Source organism: Microcaecilia unicolor, chromosome 2 (genome assembly GCF_901765095.1).
Source record: "Microcaecilia unicolor chromosome 2, aMicUni1.1, whole genome shotgun sequence".
NCBI lineage: Eukaryota > Metazoa > Chordata > Amphibia > Gymnophiona > Siphonopidae > Microcaecilia > Microcaecilia unicolor.
In genome coordinates this window covers 532,886,039-532,908,824 of record NC_044032.1, presented here as the reverse complement: position 1 = coordinate 532,908,824, position 22,786 = coordinate 532,886,039, and the positions used below count along the sequence as shown (strand labels likewise).

At 42.0% G+C, this 22,786-nt stretch overlaps 1 protein-coding gene across 1 annotated transcript; it reads right to left on the bottom strand.

Annotated features, from left to right (window-relative positions):
• Positions 1-240: 240 nt before the first annotated feature.
• LOC115462173 (putative nuclease HARBI1) lies at positions 241-2,048 on the bottom strand. Its single transcript, XM_030192192.1, has 3 exons — positions 1,650-2,048; positions 923-1,274; positions 241-620 (listed from the first exon to the last, which is right to left on the bottom strand). The coding sequence occupies exons 1-3, from the start codon at positions 2,046-2,048 to the stop codon at positions 241-243; spliced, it is 1,131 nt and encodes a 376-aa protein (XP_030048052.1).
• Positions 2,049-22,786: the final 20,738 nt, after the last annotated feature.

Below are 22,786 nucleotides of genomic sequence, written 5' to 3'. Positions count from 1 at the left end.
ATAGTGATTTGCTAATCATAGTATTGCTGCAATGTTAACCCCATAGCATTATCTGTTGACACCAGCTAATGACACACCGTTCATATGCAAGTTCTGTGCTGACATGTTCCCCATTCCAGAAGGGATATAGGATTTTGGTCTGTAAGTTCTTAACTGACACACACACGCTATGTGGGACTTGCCTATATCCCTCCTTGACCAGGAATCTGACAGACAGGTCATACAAGTGGTACTAGGCTACTAAGGATGGCGAGGTTCAGAAAAGAAATCATGGATAACCTTCCGGCGCACAGCATTTCCCTTGCTTGCATCTGTCCCTCTGTCCGAGGAGGCAATGTCCACTTCTGGAGGGACTACAATGTCGATGTCAAGGTGATGCTTCAGTGCAATGTTATGAAGCATGCAGCATACAAGCACTATGTCAGCTACCTTTTCAGGGGAGTATTGCAGGGAGCCACCAGAGATGTGCAAGCAGCGAAACCTGCTCTTCAATACCCCAAACGTGCGCTCTATTGTGCATCTTGTTGCAATGTGTGCCTCGTTGTAACGCTTCTCTGCATCAGACCGGGGCACTGCAAGCGGGGTCAGTAGCCATGTTTTCGACCCATATCCAGCATCCCCTGCAGGAACACAACAGTTCATAAGTGTGAGAACATAATATTAAAGGGTCGCAAAATATCCGTAATGAACTTTTCATGTCCTAAGTCACAGCCACCTAACACACATTTACCTATAAGTAGCCCGTTGGTATAGTGACCTTTTCCGCCTTTCACCAGGAAGACGGAAGTGGTCAGTAGGCCACCAGGGCACTATAAAGAAATGGCAGTTAGGAATTTCCATGTGTGTTGTTCTATACATCATTGTTAATTAGTAGTATGTTGTAGTATCAACCACACCAGTAAAGCAAATGTAAGCAACTCACCAAGAAGCCATCCGTTTTGATTCTGCCCCTCTGCAAACTTCCTTCCCAGTGCACTGTTAGACAATATGTAAGAGTCATGGCAGCTCCCTGGAAAACGTGTAACAACATCACGGATCCTAAGGTTAGCATCACAAACCACTTGCACATTCAGCGAGTGTCCCATCTTGCGGTTTCGATACTGCAGTTCTCGATCCGCAGGCGGGGTCAAGGCAACATGTGTGCAGTCTATAGCTCCTAGGACATTGGGTAACCGCGCAATCTTGTAGAAGTCCTGCTTGACCCTCCTCTGTTCTTTTTCCCCTGTGGGAAATGCTATGTGCTGGCGAACGCATTTTTTCAGTGCGTGCAGGACCTGAAACACAGTGCAAATTTTGGGATTGGTTATCCATGTTTTATACATTGCAGAAGGAGGGTCGCACAACGATGGAGGAGGGGTGGGATGAGGATAGGGTGTAGCGAAATGCACGCCGCAAAAAACAGGAGTGGGAACTGGATCACGCTCTTCAAAAACGGGTTACCATATGGCTCCAGAAAAAGGAGAACAGATTGCGCCAGTCTGGGTTTTACTTCCATAGCTTTCAATGGAAGCAAAACCCACAGTGGATCAATGTGTCCTCTTTCTGGAGCCGTATGGTAACCCTATCAAAAACAGACCAGTGATGCTGGATCTGAAGTTTTTACTTTTTAAAATAACTCTTGGATGACAGGGCAAAAAGCGTAGTATTACCTGCGAAAGATGTCTTGAAACAGTTGCCTGGTCCACGCCGCTGTTACCCCCTAACACATGCTGGAATGTGCCTGTGGCTAAGAACTGCAGAACAGTAAGCAGCTTAGCAAGGCCAGGCACTGCGTGAGATCTATGTGTGGTTGGGTCAATATCATCTCTAATTTCATGGTACAGTTGATGTATAGCTGTTCTGGTCAAGCGGTAGTCATCCACGATTTTTCTGTCTGACATGTGTTCCAGAACCAGCCGTTGACGAAACACACGTGGGCGGGGGAGCCTGCGTGGGCGAACGTGGACAGGGTGGTGTACAATGGTTTCTGTTACCTCCTCTTCCTGCATGTGGTCATAATCCATGGCAGGGAAAAAGTCCAACTGTGCAAGGAAAAACCCACCATCCATGACTTCTTTTTTCTATTCGCGAGCCGGGGAAACACGAGGACGAACGCTTCTCTATAGAGCGCAAAATGTACGTCATATTTAAGCGCCAAACGAGCAGCCAATCAGACGGTGCTCCATGGTGGCGCATAAAATAAACGTAACATATTGTCGCTCGTGTACGGCCGCAGGCTTTGAAAGTATTTATTTCTAAAGCCGAAAAAAGATATATATAACTTTTTTTTTTTGTTTTTTTTTTTCTGGTCAACTTATAACGTTGTAAGATAACTCTTTTTTTTGTTTTTTTTTTTTTCTGTGCAACTTATAAAGTTGTAACATAACTGTTTTTTTTTTTTTTTCAACTTTTATACAGTTGTAACATAACTTTTTTTTTTTTTATGTGCGACAACTTACAGTTGTAAAATAAATTTATTTGGGGCAACTTTTTTTCAAGGGCGCTGTACGCTGGAGGACAGGTACTGGATAACTTCAGCAAGGTCCGCCAGTGCCTGTCCTCCCATGCGCAGGGTCTGGGCCATGTCCTGGAGCTCATCTGGGGGAAGGTTAATTAGGGGGAGAGGCATATGGGGAGATGTGGCCCGATCTTGCACAGTGGGGAGAGTGGTGGAGGTGCTTCGGTCGCGGGTGGGAGTGGGGAAGGTACATGTCCCACGGGTTTCAGTGGGAGGAGGGGGCATGGGAGAGACACTGCGGTTCATAGTTTGGGGTGGTGGGGGGGTGGTCAGTAGTGAGGGGACATCACTGTTGTCCTCCCCTGTGAGGTCCACAATGGCACCTGTTACAAAAGACAATGGAAGAACTGTCAGAAAACATCACCACGAATTGCTGTAAAACAGAAACACACAGTGATATGCAATAATAGCCAACATTATTATTATGAACAAGTATAACGAGGCTAGAGATGAGTCATGACGCAGACTTTGGTAACTCACCCTCCTGTTCCTCCATCTGGAACATCTCAAGGACAGGGGTGACTTCCTCTGCGGAGGTGGATGGGACGGCATGGCTTAGGGAAAGAGGGAGGGAGGTCAGATGGGGAGCGTGAAAGGAGGTACTAGGAGGGCTGGTGGGACTATGCGGCGGAGGGGGGGAAGCGGGTGAAACAGGGGGGCTGGTGGGACTATGCGGCGGAGGGGGGGAAGCGGGGGAAACAGGGGGGCTGGTGGGACTATGCGGCGGAGGGGGGGAAGCGGGGGAAACAGGAGGGCTGGTGGGACTGGAATGTAGACGGGGAGGAGGAGAGGAAAGGTGGGAAGGGCCATACCTGGGAGCAGGGAGGCGCAAGACAATGGACTGGCGGGATCTCTTGGGGGGGGGCTGGAGACCTGAGGAGGGGCCGGGACGGCAACGGGCATAAGGCAGGAGGTGGGGACCAGGGGTAGGAGCGGAAGGGCGGGGAGGTGCGACAGCAGCCAGGGACCCTTCAACGACGTCATCCTCCTCCTGCTCCTCCTCCTCCTCCTGCTCCTCGTCCTCAGAAGATGACAATTCTGCACGGACAAACATTGTCTATCACATAAAAGCACAAGGCCACTATCAAACCTGTAATGTGGCAGACTCATGTCAAATGAACCAATACCTGGGCTGTTGTCAAGGTTTGCCTTCACCTCCTTTAGCCATTCGGGGTGGTCCTTGCGCAACGCCCGCGCACGTTTTTTTTAGCTCCTCAACCTGTAAACCCAAAAAAAGGGAAAAGCAGATGTACATTAAAAACTGGAAATAGGCATGCACTGTCGATGTCAGTAACTGGACCACCTTTGTTTTTCATGCACATGCAAAAATCTGTTATATGTAATGACTGGTGTTCATAGGGTGTGCCCCCCCGGCCCCCCATGAACGGACACCCTCTGTGAATAGGATGACCGCCCCCACCCCCTTGGTACGACACTGTGCGTAGAGCCCTATATACTGCCAACTTACAGATCTGGGAAAGGAGGAACGCTTATTAAACAGGCGTTGTAGAGTCTCCCAGCCCTTGTCCATCCGCCCGATATTCCTCCTTCTCCCTGCGCGGGGGAAAAGACGCTTTTCATTTATTATGAAAAGTTGAGCGAGCCAGAGGACATCCATATCTGCAAAATTAGGCTTTCTTCCTCTGGCTGCCATAACTGCTGCACGTAAATTAACTGCGTATGTTATGCACGTGCTATATGAACGTGGTTATGATGAGCGCCCTTGCCCCCTCCCGATCCTTTTTTTTTATTATTTTTTTATGTGTTTTCTGACATCCCTTGGACCAATCACAGCGCTTTTAGCTCTGCTAATGCGCTGGGATTGGCTCAAAGTTTGTTTATTTTTTCACTTAACACTTTTTCCTGGCACAGAGCTGTCCTAACGAGAGGTCCAGACCTCTCGTTAGTTTTCCTGCCCTTTTCCTGCGTAAAGGCAATCGGAAAAGGTTAGTGCATGTCGTTTCAATGGGGTTTTCACACTAATTGCTCATCTCCATTCCGTTTTCGTTAGCTGCTACTACCGTCGAAAAATAGGCTTTAGTGCATGGAAAGGATCGGAAATTCTTCCCCGAGGGCTCATTTAACGATGAAAAACGTTTAGTGCATCTGCCTCTTAGACAGGTAATTTGGAAATTATCTCTTGTTTACAGTCATAATTAACGGCTCAAGCGAAGAATCTCAGTGTAAGCTCACAGCTAGATACTTTAGGCTGTAGGCCTTGATCTCCCAGCTTTAAAACTGTCATGCAAAATAGTATGCAATATTTTCTAGTTGTAATTTCAGTTTATTATGGCAATGAGGATTCCATACGGGGGGGTCTTTTACTAAAGCTTAGCGTGAGTTATCTGCAGCAGGGCTTATTTTATTCCTATGGACCCTGCTGCAGATCACACGAGCTAAGATTTAGTAAAAGATCCCCTTAGACTCTTCATGGTGGTTATTCTCTTTCCTGTTTATTTTACCTTCTTCAAAATTCAGGGACTGTGTTCAGCAACTGCATTTAGAACACTATTTGCTAAACCACATTAAGGTGCTTTGGTTTATTATTATTATTATTAATGTTTATTAACCAAAAAACTGCATTTAACAAAGGTCCAACATTATATTCTTGTGCCATACCTTCAATTGATAACACTAGTGCTCATTTTCAAAAGGGAAAAAAATCTCAAAAGTGGTACAAAAAGGCATATGGACATTTTTCTCGCAAAAATGTTTGTCACAATTTTTGAAACTCAGAATTGGGACGTTTTACTCCACAGTTCATATAAATTGCAAGGGTGTGTGTCAGAGATGTGTTTTGAGTAAGACTTGGGCAGGCTTAAAATCTGAATATTTTTCAGCGTTAATGGAACAGAAAAAAAAGCCCACAGGGCAAAATGTGTTTATCTAGATCTGTTTCAGTCACAACTGTCATTAAAAGTTGCCCTAACTGACCAGCTGACCACTGAAGGGATGAAGGCATAATATATCACAAATACCCCATGCTGAAGGTGTCTTAATTTTAAAGCATGTGACAAATTTTCCATCACCATTTTTGTAACCCAAACCCTTAGGATTTGTGTGGTTTTTGTCCTTTCCTTCTCCCTTTTGGCAGTCATCCATCTTCCTTTCTTCACCACACATACAACCCCTTGCCCCAATACTTCTTCCTCCTCTCCCCACTATTGTTACTCTCCCACCCAAGTCCTACATTTCTTACTTGATGCTGCTGCTCTTCCCCAGAGAGCTGAAAAAAACTTCCCTAGGCTTTCTCATATCTGTTATGGGAATTGTGTTGTCCCCACTGCAGATCTAATCTCCCTACCTGCATGTGTTCCTCAGTCAGTCCTCACACCAGTCAGTTCTCTATCCAGTTCTTCAATATGCTCTTTCTAGTCACAAACAACGCAAGATCCACACATGTTTTTGCTCACTTGATGGAATCTAGGAGTGTGGCTTCATAGAGAGCTGTTTAATCTATAAAAATGGAACATAATGGAAACAATAAGACAGGTGCTATGTCAGCTGACTATGTTGAAAAATGTTGCTGTTGACAATAATTCTTGTGGACATTATCTGTGATAAGGAAAGGAAGACATAATGCTAATAGTGGGCAGTGGTCACTAATGCCTTTATTATTATTATTATTATTTGTAATTCTGCCACTGTTTTAAAGTTACCCACCACTTTCACCAGAAGGGTATTCAAGGCATCCACTATCTTTTCTGTGAAAATCTGTTTCCTGATGTTACTTTTAAGTTTACCTCTTCACAGCTTCATTTCATGTCCTCTAGCTCTTTAGCTTCCCCATCTTTGGAAAAAGTTTATTTGATCATTAATACCTTTCAAATATGTACATGTCTGTATCATAGTTCACTGTCCCTCTTTTCCTCTAGGGTATACATATTCTGACCTTCAAATCTCTTCTCACATGTCTTCTGGCACATACTCCATACTATTTTGTTTGCTTTCTTCTGAACTGTTTGAAAGCTTTTTATATCATTCATAAGATTTATCCTTCAAAACTGAACATAGTAGTTCAAGTGAGGCCTCCCCACTGACCTGAAGAGGTACATTATTATTTCATTTCTTCTCTTTTTCTAGTTATCCTTCTCTCTATGCAGTTTAGCATCTTTCTGACTTCAGCCACCATCAAATTAAATTTTTCAACATTTTTAGATTCTGAGATATCACCCCATGGTGATTTCATATATACCTTGGGCTAATAATCAGTCAATTATATATTTGCCAGCAGCTTGCAAATATTTAATAAGCTTATATGTAGTTTTTTTTTTTAAATTGTACAATTACAATTTATAGTTGTTTACATAACTAAAGGCCATACACCCCTTAATTTTATACAAGTTGCCAAAAATTGCATGCAAGAGTTGGTGTGGTATGGAATCCAACTATTCCTAATGAGACCTTGAAGTACAATTTGGTTTCCGAGCCCAATCAATATGCTGAAATTGTTGCAGCTTTGGTGGCGATATAGTCTGCAGTTCAGAAAGGAGTTCGGGAACTAACCGTCTGTACCAATTCAGATTATGTGAAACAGAATTTTGTATCCCATATACTCAACTGGAAGAAGAATAAGATGTTGAACTCCAAAGGTAAAACAGTATATCACATAAACCTGATTCTAGTCTTAGATCGGCTGGTGCAGGACAATGATATGACCATCTATTAGAAGAAGGTAAAGGGTCATGCCAAGGTCAACAGTCCTGTTAAAGAAGGGAATGACCTGGCGAACCAACTTGCCAAGGAAGAGGCACTGACAGATGCTTCTTCAGGTGGTCCAAGAAGCAAAATCTTGGTGGTTGATCATACGGGCCATTCACTGTAGACAAGATGCTTCATTGGGTGCACTGTTGCAGCTGGGTGGAGACCCAAAAGGTGAAGATGTCCTTTTTTGGGTCCCAGCTTAGGCCAAGGTGGCGTTGAAATGAGGGTGTGTCCACACCCAGGTCTAGGTCCTTCAGGTTTCTAGCACGGTCTACTGAAGGGAATGACTCATCTTTACTGAACTCTTTGTTCATCATGTTCAGTAACTCTTTATCTTTTATGGAAAAGGCAGGTTTGTCTCCATCTTTGGTGTTCTGGAACACTGAGCTTCCCAGGTGTTCTCCTAAGTCTGCTGGAGAGACTGTTTTGCAGAGCGTTGGGACAATGCTCTGTTCCTTCTGGGCGGGAGCTTCTTTGGTGGTTAGATGGTTGGTACATGGCTCGAACAAGGAAGAGCGCCAGCTTTCTAGGACATTGGTGGAAAGTACCTTGCATTTAACTTTCTTGTTTGCTTGAGGCAGGCATCGCCTACTGTTGTCCAACCCAAGTTGAGTGGGTGTCGATAGGTAGCACTGCGTGGGCTCTTGCATGATTCACGGATGTCCAGGGGTTCTGGTGCATCTCTGTCCGGCAAGAGCAAGATCTCAGAATCTGGATCCAACAGTGTGAGTTGGTTAGCTATGGGCCTCAGATGGGGATGATTCCAGGCAACCTGTAGCACGCTAAAATGGATCGACGCAGGCCCAAAACCCATTCCTACACTACCGCAAGTCATTTTTCAGTGCACCTTAGTAAAAGGACCCCTTAGTTCAATATATTCTAATGCGGTCAACTTATGTTTTAGGCTTCTGACATTTGCATACAGACACTTCAGACAGTAGTTTCTATTCCTATTTTTAACTTGCTAAGCAGTTGACAGTGATAATCTGCTATCTTTAAAATCTATCTGCTCTTTATTTAAAGACTCCTGGTCTACTATGGTCTTTATTGCAACCTCACTATCAGGATGCTCTATTTTCTTTGTTTTGGGGATACTATTTGAAGATAACCTGTTCCAAACCATGCGCTTTTGAGTGACTGTTGGTCTTCCGCCCATTTCTAGTTTAAAAGCTGCTCCATTGAAAAAACATGTTATAAGACTTACTAAAATTTGTTGTTTAAACCAGCAGGCATTCTCTACTATATAACTATTTTCATATAGAATAAATAGTTGGGTCTATTATGTATTAGAGAATGATGCAGGGACAAACTTTCCCGTCCCATCCCCATGAACTCTGTCCCCGCCCCTTCCCCACGAACTCTGTCCCCATCCCCGCCCCATCCCCTTAAGCTCTGCCCCCATCTACAGAAGCCTCAACAGTTGATTTTATATTTAAATCTTTTTATTACAGTATAACAATTAACAAACAATATTCTAAGCTTTCATTTCTAAAGCCAAAAATGGCTAGAACAGCCGCTGATCACAAAAGCAAGGCAAGATTGGGCTTTCACACACATGGCAGAGAGAGAGAGAGAGAGAGAGAGAGAGAGAGAGAGAGAGAGAGCTGGCCCTAGCTGAGAGCTAACAACAGGCTACAGCCAACAGGAAAAACTTACAAGGAGTCAATCACAGGATACTGCTGCAAATTATAAGGGGGGTGGGGAGCACGAGCCAGTACACAGCGCTGTCTATTACACAGACAATTAAATATAAATAACATTCATACAAATATACTTCACAATGCACCTTGCCTCCATGAATATGGGGGTAGAGCAGCAAATGCATGACCAAAACGTCTGAGGAAGCATTGCTGCTGTGCTGCTGACCCAGATATGCAATGTAGTTTCAGATCTAATTTCACTGATGGCAGTAAATATCAACTAGAACATTTTAAAATCTCATTTAAAATGAACATAGTTTCAGATGTTAATAGGGGAAACAAATTATTTCATAGAGAAGGAGTAATGCTTATAAATGCAGTACTTTTGGTAGTATCCAACCAAATCTGAACCAGGGAGTGTACGGAGCAGGGGTGTAGCCAGACACCCAATTTTGGGTGGGCCTGGGCCCAAGATGGGTGGGCAGAAGAACTCCGCCTTGTCCCACAAGTGATTTGGTCTCTCCCTCACTCGCCTGCATGCCATATGGAGGCATATTTTCAAAGCACTTAGCCTCCCAAAGTTCCATAGAAACCTATGGAACTTAGCCTCCCAAAGTGCTTTGAAAATAAGCCTGATGGTCTCTCAAACACCCCCCTCCCCCGCATACCTTTTAAATAGCAGCTTTTCACTGTCAGCGAGCAGCAACTAATACACACTGCTCAAAATGACCCCACAGCTTTCCTTCTGATGCAACTTCCTGTTTCCGCATAGGCGGAAATATATCAGAGGGAAGGCTGTGGGGCTGGTTTGAGCAGTATGTATCAGTCGCTACTCACTACAGGAGAAGATCTGCTATTTACAAGGTATGCAGGAGAAACAGTTGTTGGGAGTTTTTGGCTGGTGGGGCTTGGGGATCTTTGCTAGCCACATCATAGGTGTGCTGCTACTGGGTGGGCCTGAGCCTAAAATGGATGGGCCTGGGCCCACCCGGGCCCACCCTTGGCTACGCCACTGGTACGGAGCAGGGATTCACCATGTCATGATGCTAGCTCTCCCTAGCCCCTACATCAGCTAGTGCAGAAGAATCTCCATCCAAGCATCATTCATACGCAACTGTATACATTCAGGGCGACTTCACCATCTATATCAATGTCAAAACTAAGGAAATAGTGCTTCGTTCCCACATTGTTATCCAATATCACCCCATTCTATAACTTGAAAATTCACACAGCTCCTTAATTAGCAAGTAGGAAATAAATTTTCTAACTGAATAGGGTCAGAGAAACAGAGTAATTTCCCCTAAATGAAACCAGACACTTTAAATTTTAAGAAACATGTGGCTCCCCTGCTAAAACCTGAAGTTTCAGCTGTCCAGAAACCCTGTTTCCTGTCTTTGCAATTACAACAAGAAACCCAGGTTCAGGCTGGCGCTTTGCCACCCTCCGTCTCTCCTGTCCTGCGGGTCAATCTATGATGTCTGCCGGGTATTATGATCAACGTAGAAGAAGCGGCTGTCATAGTCCCATGCCTCCTCCCAGCCAGCCAGCAGGCAGCGGTAGCTCTCTGAGTTCTCCCAGCAGCTCGGCTTCGGCAGCTGCGGGGGAGGGGGGCGGAGGAAGGGAGAGGCGGCGGTGGAGGGGGAGGAGGCTGGGGCGACTGCATTTGTTGTTGCTGCTGCCGGTGCCTGTGGCTGCCGCTTAACCACAGCAATGTCCCGACCACCAGCTTCTGCTGAGCACGTTAGAAAACAGGACCCATGAAGAGGCAGCGGTAGCGGCTCTGCCCAGTTCGTCCGTGCTCAACTTCCTGCTCTCGTTCCCCTGTCCAGCCGCTTCCTTTCATCCCTCTGCCTGCCTGGTTCAATAGTGGCCACTGGCAGCTCCAAGCGCTGATTGCCAGCCTACATTACTATGGATGGGGAGGAGGGAGAAGACAGTTACGGGACCGGGACCTTACCATAGCCTTCTTCACAAATAATGTTCCTCTGGTTCCTGGACTGGGCTCACACACGTGGCACACTAGCTTTGCTTCAAAGTCGAGTCCTTCCTTGTTGAGTGAGTCCTTCTCCTGCACGTTGTGCAAATGGGAATGGTGACATAATGCATGGTGGGCAGTGAGGGGACTGTGCTCAGGGCGGACTATGGCCAGAGTTCATCCCTGGCCACCTTCAAATCCGGGCTAAAGGCCTACCTGTTTGATGCTGCTTTTGACTCCTAACTTGTCACTTGCTCATAACCTTTATCTTGGTTTCCCTATGTGTCCTTCTGTCTGCCCTACCCTTATCCTTATTGGTCCTGTCTGTCTGTCCTGATTTAGATTGTAAGCTCTTTTGAGCAGGGACTGTCTTTTCTTCATATTCAATTGTAAAGCGCTGCGTATGACTGGTAGCGCTATAGAAATGATTTATAGTAGTAGTAGTAGTAGTAGTTCAGGAAGGATGAAACAATGGTAAAAAAGTAGGCTTTCGATTTACTACAGGAACGGGGTTATTACCGCTTCCACATGGCGGGGAACTAACCGCTATTTACACCCAGGGTAAAAAGCTGGAATATTTTTGCGTTCCTGTGGTTTTTACCATGTATTACTGCGGTTTACCGCATTTACCTGCTCCCATGTCATTCTCTATTATGTATAACCTTTCATATAAATAACCCTATATTTTATTAGTTTGCTATAAATCAGCCTGCCTGTCTTCAGAAAATATTCTGACCTGTGACAGTACGATTTATTTTCACCTGAGATCAGCATATTCCATTACATCTTATGGACACAAGTGTTTGGATAGGATTTGTGATTGAATGAGCCTTTGAAATTTCATGTATCTAAGATTATAATATAGTAATCATGAGGCTTATGTTTGTGGGGTTTGTTTCCAAAGGAGCAAGGGGTCAACTCAACCTGACCGTTGTGTTTAAAATTATTTTTTTTAAACTTCCTAAGCACTGCCTATGGGATGTTCTTCTGGGATAACTTTCTATATAGTGAATATGTTGTGCAGTATGGATTTAGAAATCTGGTTCTCTAGAAGGAAACTTTAGAAATAAAAAAAGTCTGTTAAATTAGAGCCCCTTTTACAAGCCCAAAGCAGGTTTACCACTCGCTAAACAGGAAGTACTGTCGGGCTACTGCAGCAACCCGGCAGTACTTCCCACCCCCAGCATGCCATCATATCTGTCGCTACAAAAATATATTTATTTACATTTATTTTTGTAGCACCGGGTTGTACCTGAAGGTAATTGGGCAGTGTCACGCACTGCTCGGTTACCGCCGGGTTAGCGCAGGAGCCCTTACCGCCACCTGAATGGGTGGCAGTAAATGCTCCCCCTCAAAATGGCCACACAGCAAGTGCTTTACTTGCTATATGGTCATTTTCTGCTAAAAAAGAAAGACTACCCTTTTACCAGCTGCGGTAAAAGGGGGCCTCAGCGTGCATCAAAAACACTCGCCAATGCCAGCGTAGGCCGGTTCCGTAGAAACTAATGATGAATATATTATAAGTGAGCATAAAGGCAATAATATATGTGTTATTTTTTCCTTTAACTTATTCATTTTACTCAGTTTTTTTTAATTCTAATAACAAAGTGTGAAGATGAAAAGCAACCACCATCATTATTGTCTCTAATGGTGAGTTAAATGTATTGCTTGTTATTTTTATGGATCCTGACAAATATCAGATAAGCCAGAATGCAAGTTACAAAGAAACTGAGTGCATTTTATTTAAATCGCTTGTCACTAAAACCCCTGATTATTTAGATTTTTTTGTGAGAGAATTCAGTCCCTAAAGCAAAAATACAAACAGTAATTGCTTTGTAGCTTCTCTTGAAATGTTCATTCATATGATAGACTCAGACCTGAATCCTATGAAATGAAATCATGCATAATGGTTTCTTAACAGCTGGACTAAATTGATAAGAAACTGATGAGAAAAAAAATCAACTTTAATAATAGTGAAAGCAAACACATACTGCAAAATATATGTGAATAACGATTTAAAATTATAGGGTTGGATTTACTAACCTGCATTCACGCGTGGTAATGTGGTTTAATGCACATTACTTTATTCAAGCCCCATTACTAAGTAGATCATTTACTAACAGTGCATCCTAAGACTAATAATATGCATTATTTACCACAGGGCCTTTTTTATGCAATAATCCTCAGGTAAATAATAGAAATCAATGCATTAGAGCACACCGTTAGAAAATGACCACCTAAGCAGCTCATAAATACATACGTACTGCCATACTGGGACAGACCAAAGGTCCATCAAGTCCAGTATCCTATTTCCAACAGTGGCCAATCAAGGTTACAAGTACCTGGCAAGATCCCAAAACAGTGTAATATATTTTATGTTGCTTATCTTAGAAATAAACGGTGGATTTTCACCAAGTCCATCTTAATAATGGCTTATGGACTTTTCTTTTTGGAAACTATCCAAACCTTTTTTAAACCCCGCTAAGCTAGCTGATTTTACTACATTCTCTGGCAATAAATTCTAGAGTTTAATTACATTGTAACGTGATAGTAAATGACGGCAGATAAAGACCTGAACGGTCCATCCAGTCTGCCCAACAAGACAAACTCATTTTACATGGTAAGTGCTACTTTAAATGTATACCTGAGTTTTATTTGTCCCTGCCTTTCTCATGGCACAGACCGTAAAAGTCTCAATTACATATTGAGTGAAGAAATATTTTCTCCGATTCGTTTTAAATTTACTACTTTGTAGCATCATTCCATGCCCCCTAGTCCTAGTATTTTTGGAAAGAGTAAACAGTATAAAATGTTTTGTACTTTTTGGGATCTTGCCAGGTATTTGTGTCCTGGGTTGGCCACTGTTGGAAACAGGATGCTGGCCAGAAGAGAAACGATCTGCGACTACCACTTTGAATGCAGGGGTCCTGGAGCCTTGGAGGCAGGCAGGTGAGACCGGGGACTGCAGCGGCGGGGGGAACGACGGGGGGAGGGGTGGCAGCGGCGGGGGGAGTGACAGGGGGCAGAGTCGGCAGGGTGCAGAGGCGGGGCGGGGCGGCCTGGTCCCGGGCCTGGCCTAGACTCTCGGGTGTCCTGATTAAAAGGCATGTCATTACAGGATAATTTGTGCATTTGGTGGTCGTTTTACTAAGGCGAGCTAACAGATTGAGTGCATGCTAATGATTAATGTGTGCTAAATTATAAAATGCCCATAGGAATATAATTATGGTTACCATATAGCTTCAGAAAAAAGGAGGATAGATTGAGCCAGTCTGGGTTTTACATCCATTGATGGAAGCAAAACTCGGACTGCATCAATGTGTCCTCCTTTTTCTGGAGCCATATGGTAACCCTAAATATAATGGGTGTCCCTGAGCTAAATCTGTTAGAGCACCTTAGTAAAAGGACCCCTTGATATGTGAAAATGAAATGATTAGCAGAATCATGATGCCCTTTTCTATTCAACATAGCATACTCATATCCTTTATTCAGAAATGCAGGGTCATAGTCAGGATAGCTCATGCATTCTGTAGAAGGTTTTACTAATGTGAATTTAATTACATAGAGTAGGTAATCTTGGAAAGTTCTGCCTAAGGACATCCTTTGATTTTAAGAGGTCAGCAATTTCTTATCTAATTTACGAAATTGGTTTCTTCAATTTATATTGATTGTGAGACTGTCTAAATGTGCCTTTTAAATGGGAGAAAATTAACATATATCCCTGGTAAAGTGGTAAAACTGGTAAGTTGACAAGATCAGTTTATTCCTTCATTTAAGTTGTGAAGTACTTCTGAACAAATATAATGACTGGGTAAATATATAAATTGCCCTTTGATTATTACTCATTTGAAACCATAATATCCTTTTAATAAGATCTAGTCTTTAAAAGGATATTATGGTTTCAAATGAGTATTCTAATTTTTCAAATTGTTTCCATCCTTGTGAGTATTTCATTGATGAGCAGTGTTATGTTATTATTATTTTTTTTATACGGACACTGCTTTTTTCGGCATGTTTTGCTCTAGTGAAAGCACTGCTTGTGGAGGGTGTTTCCATCATTCTGCTTCTCTATCCCTTCCTATAATTTTGTTAGCACATACTCAGACATGATGAAGAGAGAGAAGCATAGATAAGACAGGAGAAAGGAGTGATAGAGGGGTGGCTTAGAGATCAAGCCATAACACCCCCAAAAAAGCTGCAGGATAGCATGGATGCAATACCCTGCTATCAAATGAAACAAAATGGTGGCAGGAAGGTCATTACCACTATACACACACACTGAAAGCATCCTAGTAGATGACAGTGATGCTGTATGTGGTGGGAGCCTGGGTCCTATTACACCAAAGGAGTGTGTAGCGGCACCATGACTGAAAGGTTGAGAGTAGCAGGTGGTAGGATGACTTTTTGTTCATCTTATCTGTCTCCGGTAATAAAGAAAATGAAATGCAGAACCAAAACATCTCCTTGGTTCAACGAAGATTTAAAGAACCTGAAAAGCCACTGAAGAAAATAAGAATGGAGATGGCTCAAGCACAAAACAGGTGAGACAAGGCTGGAATTGGAAAAAAAACAATAAAATCCTAAAAGGCGAGTATAGGATATGCAAAATGGAACCACTACAGAGAATAACTAGGAACAGACTGTAGAAACACAAATAACCTATACAGAATACTTGATAAATCCAGTGACATCACAGAACAAACTGACCCCATCTGTGCATGATCTTGCAAAGTTCTTTGAGAATAAGATTGTAGACCTATGAAAAGGGCTAATACAAGACAATAGAAACATGGAGACATACATAGAGGAAATGGAAGTGCAGTATGAAGGATTAGTCTCAGACAGAGTCTGGACATCATTCATCCCTCCCACATTTGACATCAAAACTTCTCAACAGCATTCTGTGTGCTAGACGACTGCTCCGACTATCTGATGAATAAAGCCCCTGTACATTTCATGGACTAAATCCAATTTCACACGTCATACATTCTAACCAATGGCTTATTTCCATCAGAAAAGAGCAGAATAATTCTCACTCCAATCCCAAAGAATATTCAAAAGAGTAAAAGCAAACTCTCAAATTACAGATCAGTGGGATGGAAGGCCTGATAGCTAAACAGGTTATGGGCTGCCTCAAAAAATTCTCCATATTCCATGACTCACAATCAGGATTTCAACCACAATACAGCACAGAAACAGAATTAATAATGCTATTAGCCAATTTTACAAGGGAGATCAGCAAAGGCAAGAAAATCATATTATTATAATTCGACATGTCAAGCGCCTTTGACATGGTTGATCATGAAATCCTGATAAGACTATGGATAAAATTGGTATCGGTGGAGTAGTACTAAAATGGTTTAAGGGATTCTTGACATCAAGATCCTACCAAGTCAAGATGGGAAACACACTATTTCCCCACCCTTCCGTGAATGGCAAAGTGCAAAGTCTGGCAAGGATCATCAGTCTCACCCATACTCTTCAACATAACTATGATCTCACTTGTCAATGCACTGGCAAAAATGACTTGAGTCCATTCATCTTCACAGATGATGCATCAATCTACATCCCATTTGACAAAGACACGACAGATATTGAAACCAAAATAAGCCAAGGAATGAATATTCTAGAATCCTGAGCAACTGCATTCAACTTAAAATTAAACAAAGATAAAACACAATTCTTAATCCTCAAATCCACCTACTGCAAGGACACCTTTCCCAACATCATTTTAAATGGGGTCATCCATCCGATATCAGAAAGCTTGAAAGTCCTAGGGATCACACCAGACCAAAACCTATCACTAGAACAACACACAACGAATGTAGTAATGAAAATGTTCTGAACAATATGGAAACTAAGACGTATTAGAGGATAGTTTTTAAGAAACATCTTCTGAATCCTACTGCAAACACTAACCTCAAAAAACCTCACTTCGACAGAGCCACCTCAATACTCCAAGCTTTACATTGGCTCCCCATCAAGGCAAGAATAACATTCAATCTCTGCATACTAGCCTACAGAATTATATTCAGTCTTGCCCCTAGTTACACGGCAGATCTAATAACATCAGTAAGGAATCAAGAAACTATCTCATACTCCACTTCCCAATTGCGAGAAATTGCATTACATATCAGTTTACTCATCAAGCTTCACATATCTATGCACACAGAACTGGAATGCACTCTTGAAGGCCCTAAGAAATATAAACAACTACTTGCTATTCCACAAACAGCTCAAAGCCTTCTTCTTCAAAAAGTTCTTCTATGAAGACTCAGGGGATTACCAAGCCGAACATGTCAACCAGAATGTACCTTATTAACCTGATCCTCACCACTATTCTGAACTCAATCTTCACTTCCTCGAACAAGTCACTAGCCGCCAACTCAAATACTTCCATTAAAAAGCTAGACTTACTCAACCACCGTTTTTTTACGAACACGCAACTAACGCTCTCGACTCACTTCCACAGAAACAGATAATTTTATCAAAAGTAATAATTCTATTTTGTTTGTAAGCCACATTGAAACAATCTATAATTGGAAAACGTGGGATATAAATGTTGAAATAAATAAAATAAAAACATATATAATATAAGAAACTCTGCCCAAGTCCCTCCAGCAACAGAGGTTTATTCTACCAATACATGCATATCTCTTGATAACCCTTTCCCAACACATCCATTACCACCCCAACTCACCATTTAGCAGGGAAGCAATGTTGCTCATTTTCAAAGCATATAGACTTACAAAGTTATGTGAAGGGGCATTTTCTATATGACATCTAAGTTCAATTTTGGACATTTTGCTAAAAACATCCAAAATTCAAGTGGGAAATATAGCCATTTTTAAAACAGAAAAACATCTATCTTTTTTTTTAATGGCTATTTACTAGATATTTTTGTGCTCTGTGCATTTATCTTTCTGGTTCATTTTCTAAAACAAAACGTCCTAGTCAAAAGCATACAAAATCAAACCATTGGGATGTAGGAGGAGCCAGCATTCTTGGCATTCTTAGCATTCACCGCCACCCACAGCACATTTTTGCACCTTAGATCAGTGGTGTAGCTATAGGAGGGCCTCTGGGGCCTGAGCCCCCCCCCCCCCCTCATCTTTGGCATGGGTCTCCTTTGCTTTACTGGCTGGTGGGGATGTAGAAGGAAGGAGGTGTTAATGCTGCATGATTTCCACTTGTGCTGTCCATGTATTTGCATGTCCATGTATTTGTCCTGCCCTAATCTCACCCTAGTGCCACTCAAACCGCACTTCTTTGCCAGGCGAACATTGTGGCAGCTTAGACATTTGAACTTTGTCTTATCAAAATCGGGTTCTAAATGTTCTTCATTCCTAGACATTTACATGCTAGTATTCAAATGTCTAAATCATAAGCGAAGCTTATAAAACAAGCCCCAAAATGAGAACTGAATAGACAGGTAAGTTGATTGCATAGCTGGATTCAATGTGCTGTGTTTCACTTCTTTATATAATGAGATGTAGTTTCTAACTCCAAGCTAATGTAACCTCACAGTGCCTGAGCTCTCAGAACAAACGTGACCAGAATTTTAAAAGGATGAATTTGAATAGCTTTAAGAGTATCTCAGATAAGGTTTTTTAAAGATTGATATCAACCAATGGATAAGTTCTGGTTGGACAAGTTGATAAAACAAAAGCAGAGATGGCCAAAGAAAGATAAAGAATGCTGCAGGAGTTACATGACAATGATAAATTTTATTAACTCATTGTCATGTGACTCCTGCAGTGTTCCTTGTCTTCCTTCGGCTATCTCTGCTTTTATTTTGTTCCTTGAGGTTCTGCAGAGTGCATTTCTTTTTTCTTGTTTGAACAAGTTAATGGAGTGAAGGAATAGCCTAATGGTTAGTACAGTGGCCTGAAAACCAGAGGAACTAGGTTCAAGTACCTCTGCAGCTCCTTGTGATTCTGGGCAAGTTACTTAACTCTCCATTGCCCCAAGTACAAAATACGTACCTGTATGTAATATGTAAACTGCTTTGATTGCAACTGCAGAAAGTCAGTATATCAAATCCCATCCTATATTCATCCGAAACTTATCCGTATAAATAAAGGATGGGGCATGAGAAGTCCAGGAATAAGGTCTCAACTGATTCACATTGTACTGATATTTAGCTACCACCTGATTGATTTAGCCATATATTTCAGTAGCAAAAATAGATAGCCATATATCACCAACCAGCCATGTTTAGCAGCTTCATTTTGCATACAACGTAGAGATCAAAATTGGAAAGTCCAGTGGGAACAGCCATTTTACAAATATACATATTGAAAAAAATGAATGGCATGAATGGCGATCGCCAGCACGGTACTATGTAAGCCACATTGAGCCTGCAAATAGGTGGGAAAATGTGGGATACAAATGCAATAAATAAATAAATAAAAATAAACCTGATAGCTCTCACATGGAGGTGTCATCATTTACACATGGAAGTGGTGATTTTGCAACTTCCACTTAGAAGTGCCAACATGTCTACATGTAACTGCCTTATTTTACAAATTATATAAATCCCAGCACATTAAACAATTAAACATTGCATCTACGAATATTTTGCAATGCTAAATTTCATACCCACTGTGTAGACAAAATAATTTTTCAAATATTTTTGGACTATTCCTATTATTCAAATTTACCTTCTATTTAGAAGGAAAAGCTGCACACCATATGTCTTCATTGGTCCATTTTATAATTTTTAGAATTATAACTTTTAAATCTTCTTGCTTCTAAAATGTGTCATTTTTCATTTCAATTTCAAAATAAATCATTGAAGCACTTATCTTAGGGGCTCTTTTCTCAAGCTGCTGTAAAAGGGGCCCTGTGCTAGCAGCAGCGCATATTTTTGCCATGCGCTGAGGCTTCTTTTACTGCAGGGGTAAAAAGGCCAAAAAAAGAAATGGCTGTGCATGCGTTTGGCCATTTTGGAAGGAAGTTCTTACCGCCACCCATTGAGGTGGTGGTAGGGGCTCCCATGCTAATCTGGTGGTTAAAACATGGAAATACATTTCCCTAGCACAGGAAATGGTGCATGCTGGGGACAGAATTACCACTGGGCTGCTGCAATAGCCCAACAGTTGTTCTGGACTGGTGCACGACAAGCTTATTGCCACGCGCCAACACTTTAGTAAAAGGGACCCCTTCGAGAAGAGGGTCAGGAAGACTAGCCAACATGAATCATTTTTCATTTATCTACATAAGGGAAAATTAGAAGTGGACTTCTCCCAGCTTAGGTCAGAGACAGAGTCACCAACTCTTTAATGGAGCCTCAACCCTTAATTCTTCACCAGCAAGTGCTTATTTACATATCAGTAACTGTGCATTCCGACTTATCACTATACATAGCTTCATAAATCACAGCACTTCCTAATATAATCTCATGTCAATGCTTCCTGAAGGCTACACTACCACTAGGTGCAAATAGAGGGTTTTATGCCATTCCTTGTTAAAGATATGGCTACTAGCTTTGCTGTGCCTTTCAGAGCACATATCCAGAATGATGGCCTGCTTCACCCACATCGAGCTGTCTTCAGATTTCTCTTGGTAGGAATCTTGCTTAGGGGATTGGGCAGGGTATTCTGACATATGGAACCTTCTAATCCTCCAGCTGAAGCTGCCTCTCTCTCTCTATCTCTCTCCCCCCACCCCTTGTGCTGGTGGTTGGGGGTACTTCTTTTAAATTCTTCCATGCTTGAGTTGAGTCTACTAATTGCATCACCTGGAACCTAGTGAATCATCACCCTTCCCCCAGGTCATTAACACATATCTCTCTTCTCTTCAGGCAGCAATACCTCCTGGAAATGTAAGTACAAACTACTTATAGGAGCTTCTAGCTTAAACATGTAGATAACCAAGGCAGGTAATACTTCCCTGTTCTTTTCCTTGCTTCCTTTCCATGGCAAGTGTAGATTTTAGTCCTGCCTGAGACTTCCCAAACCAATACCCTTGAAATCTCTTCATAGTGTGGAGGATCTCCATGTGAAAACAGTGGCTTTCTGACATCAGTTTTTAAATATGTATCCAATATATATGTGTAAGTGCTGGTATTTACACATGGAAATTGCACATAAGGATTCAGTCCCACTCAATGCAAATAAGGATTCAGTCCCACTGAATGTTACCTCTAATAATTTAATCGACATAAAACAATTTTACTGATAATAGGCATCCTTGACAAGTGCAGCAGATCCAGGATAGGCAACCAGACTAAATTAAAACAGGTTCCTCTGCAGACGGATTTGTCATGACGGAAATTGTAAGCCACATTGAGCCTGCAAATAGGTGGGAAAATGTGGGATACAAATGCAATAAATAAATAAATAAATAAATAAATAAATAAATAAATATGTTTTTCATCACCATTTAAATGTTGCCTCCTCTTCCTCATGTCCCTTTGCAGGTTTCATTTCTAATGAATCACAGCTCTGGCTGACACATTTTGATTAGCTTGAAATCTCTTCAGGCTTTTATAAGACCACCTTGCCAAAATTGAATTATATTAACCATGAAAATAAAACCAATACATGCAATAGTGCTTTTCAAGCAACAGAAAGCAAATAAAGTTTCATAAACTGGAACATCTTTAAAAACACTGGGGTAGATATTCTGAAAGATTTATGCAGGCAGAAAAAGCTCCTGCTGGTTAAACCATGGTGAGCAGGTCATCACTGGATTTTCTGCAGCACTATCTTGTTAGTGCCAGAACAGTCTGCAACTGAGTAAGGATGGCACTTGGATTTACCTGGTTAGCAGAGATAGTTAGGGCCATGCATCAAATTGAGACTATCACCGGGCTACCACAGAAGCCCGGTGGTAGTTCCCACCCCCCAGAGTGTGCCATTTGTGGTGCAACAAACATATTTTTTATTTTTTATAATGCCCAGATTAAGCTTGGCATTGAATATGTGGGTTAAATTCGGTGTTTAAATTTGCTGACTGTCACGGGCTGAATATTGAGGAAATTATTATGTGCACTATGGCAAAAATGGAGTAGAAGAGTAGACTAATCATTGGAGCAACAGGATGGGAACCATTTATAAATGACCTAGATATGGGAGTAACTAGTGAGGTAATTAGTGAGGAGTGGAACAGGTGGATGTGAAGTGTCTGTTCACGCTTTCTAAAAATACTAGGACTAGGGGGCATGCGATTACAGTGTAGTAAATTTAAAACAAATTGGAGAAATGTTTCTTCACCCAACGTGTAATTAAACTCTGGAATTCATTGCCGGAAAATGTGGTGAAGGCGGTTAGCTTAGCAGAGTTTAAAAAGGGGTTGGACGGTTTCCTAAAGGACAAGTCCATACACCGCTACTAAACGGACTTGGAAAAATCCAAAATTCCAGGAATTACATGTATAGAATGTTTGTACGTTTGGAAAGCTTGCCAGGTGCCCTTGGCCTGGATTGGCTGCTGTCGTGGACAAGATGCTGGGCTCGATGGACCCTTGGTCTTTTCCCAGTATGGCATTACTTATGTACTTATGTAATTAAATTTGCTGATAACACAAAGTTATTCAAAGTCGTTAAATCGTGGGAGGATTGTGAAAAATTACAAGAGGACCTTACGAGACTGGAAAACTGGGTGTCTAAATGGAAGATGATGTTTAATGTGAGCAAGTGCAAAGTGATTCATGTGGGAAAGAGGAATCCGAATTATAGCTACGTCATGCAAGGTTCCATGTTAGGAGTCACCGACCAAGAAAGGGATCTAGGTGTCATCGTTGATGATATGTTGAAACCTTCTGCTCAGTATACTGTAGCAGCTAAGAAAGCAAATAGAATGTTAGGTATTATTAGGAAAGGAATGGAAAACAAAAATGAGGACATTATAATGTCTTTGTATCGCTCCATGGTGAGACCGCACCTCGGATATTGTGTTCAGTTCTGGTCGCCATATCTCAAAAAAGATATAGTGGAATTAGAAAAGGTGCAGAGAAGGGTGACAA

What these genes read in the sequence shown, in the direction of transcription:
- LOC115462173 (XM_030192192.1), bottom strand. Translation starts at nt 2,048, where the DNA reads ATGGATGGTGGGTTTTTCCTTGCACAGTTGGACTTTTTCCCTGCCATG. An exon ending in TTTCAAGACATCTTTCGCAG is followed by an intron (nt 1,275 to 1,649) that starts GTAATACTACGC and finishes ACTGTGTTTCAG; the next exon opens with GTCCTGCACGCACTGAAAAA. An exon ending in TCAAAACGGATGGCTTCTTG is followed by an intron (nt 621 to 922) that starts GTGAGTTGCTTA and finishes GTGTTCCTGCAG; the next exon opens with GGGATGCTGGATATGGGTCG.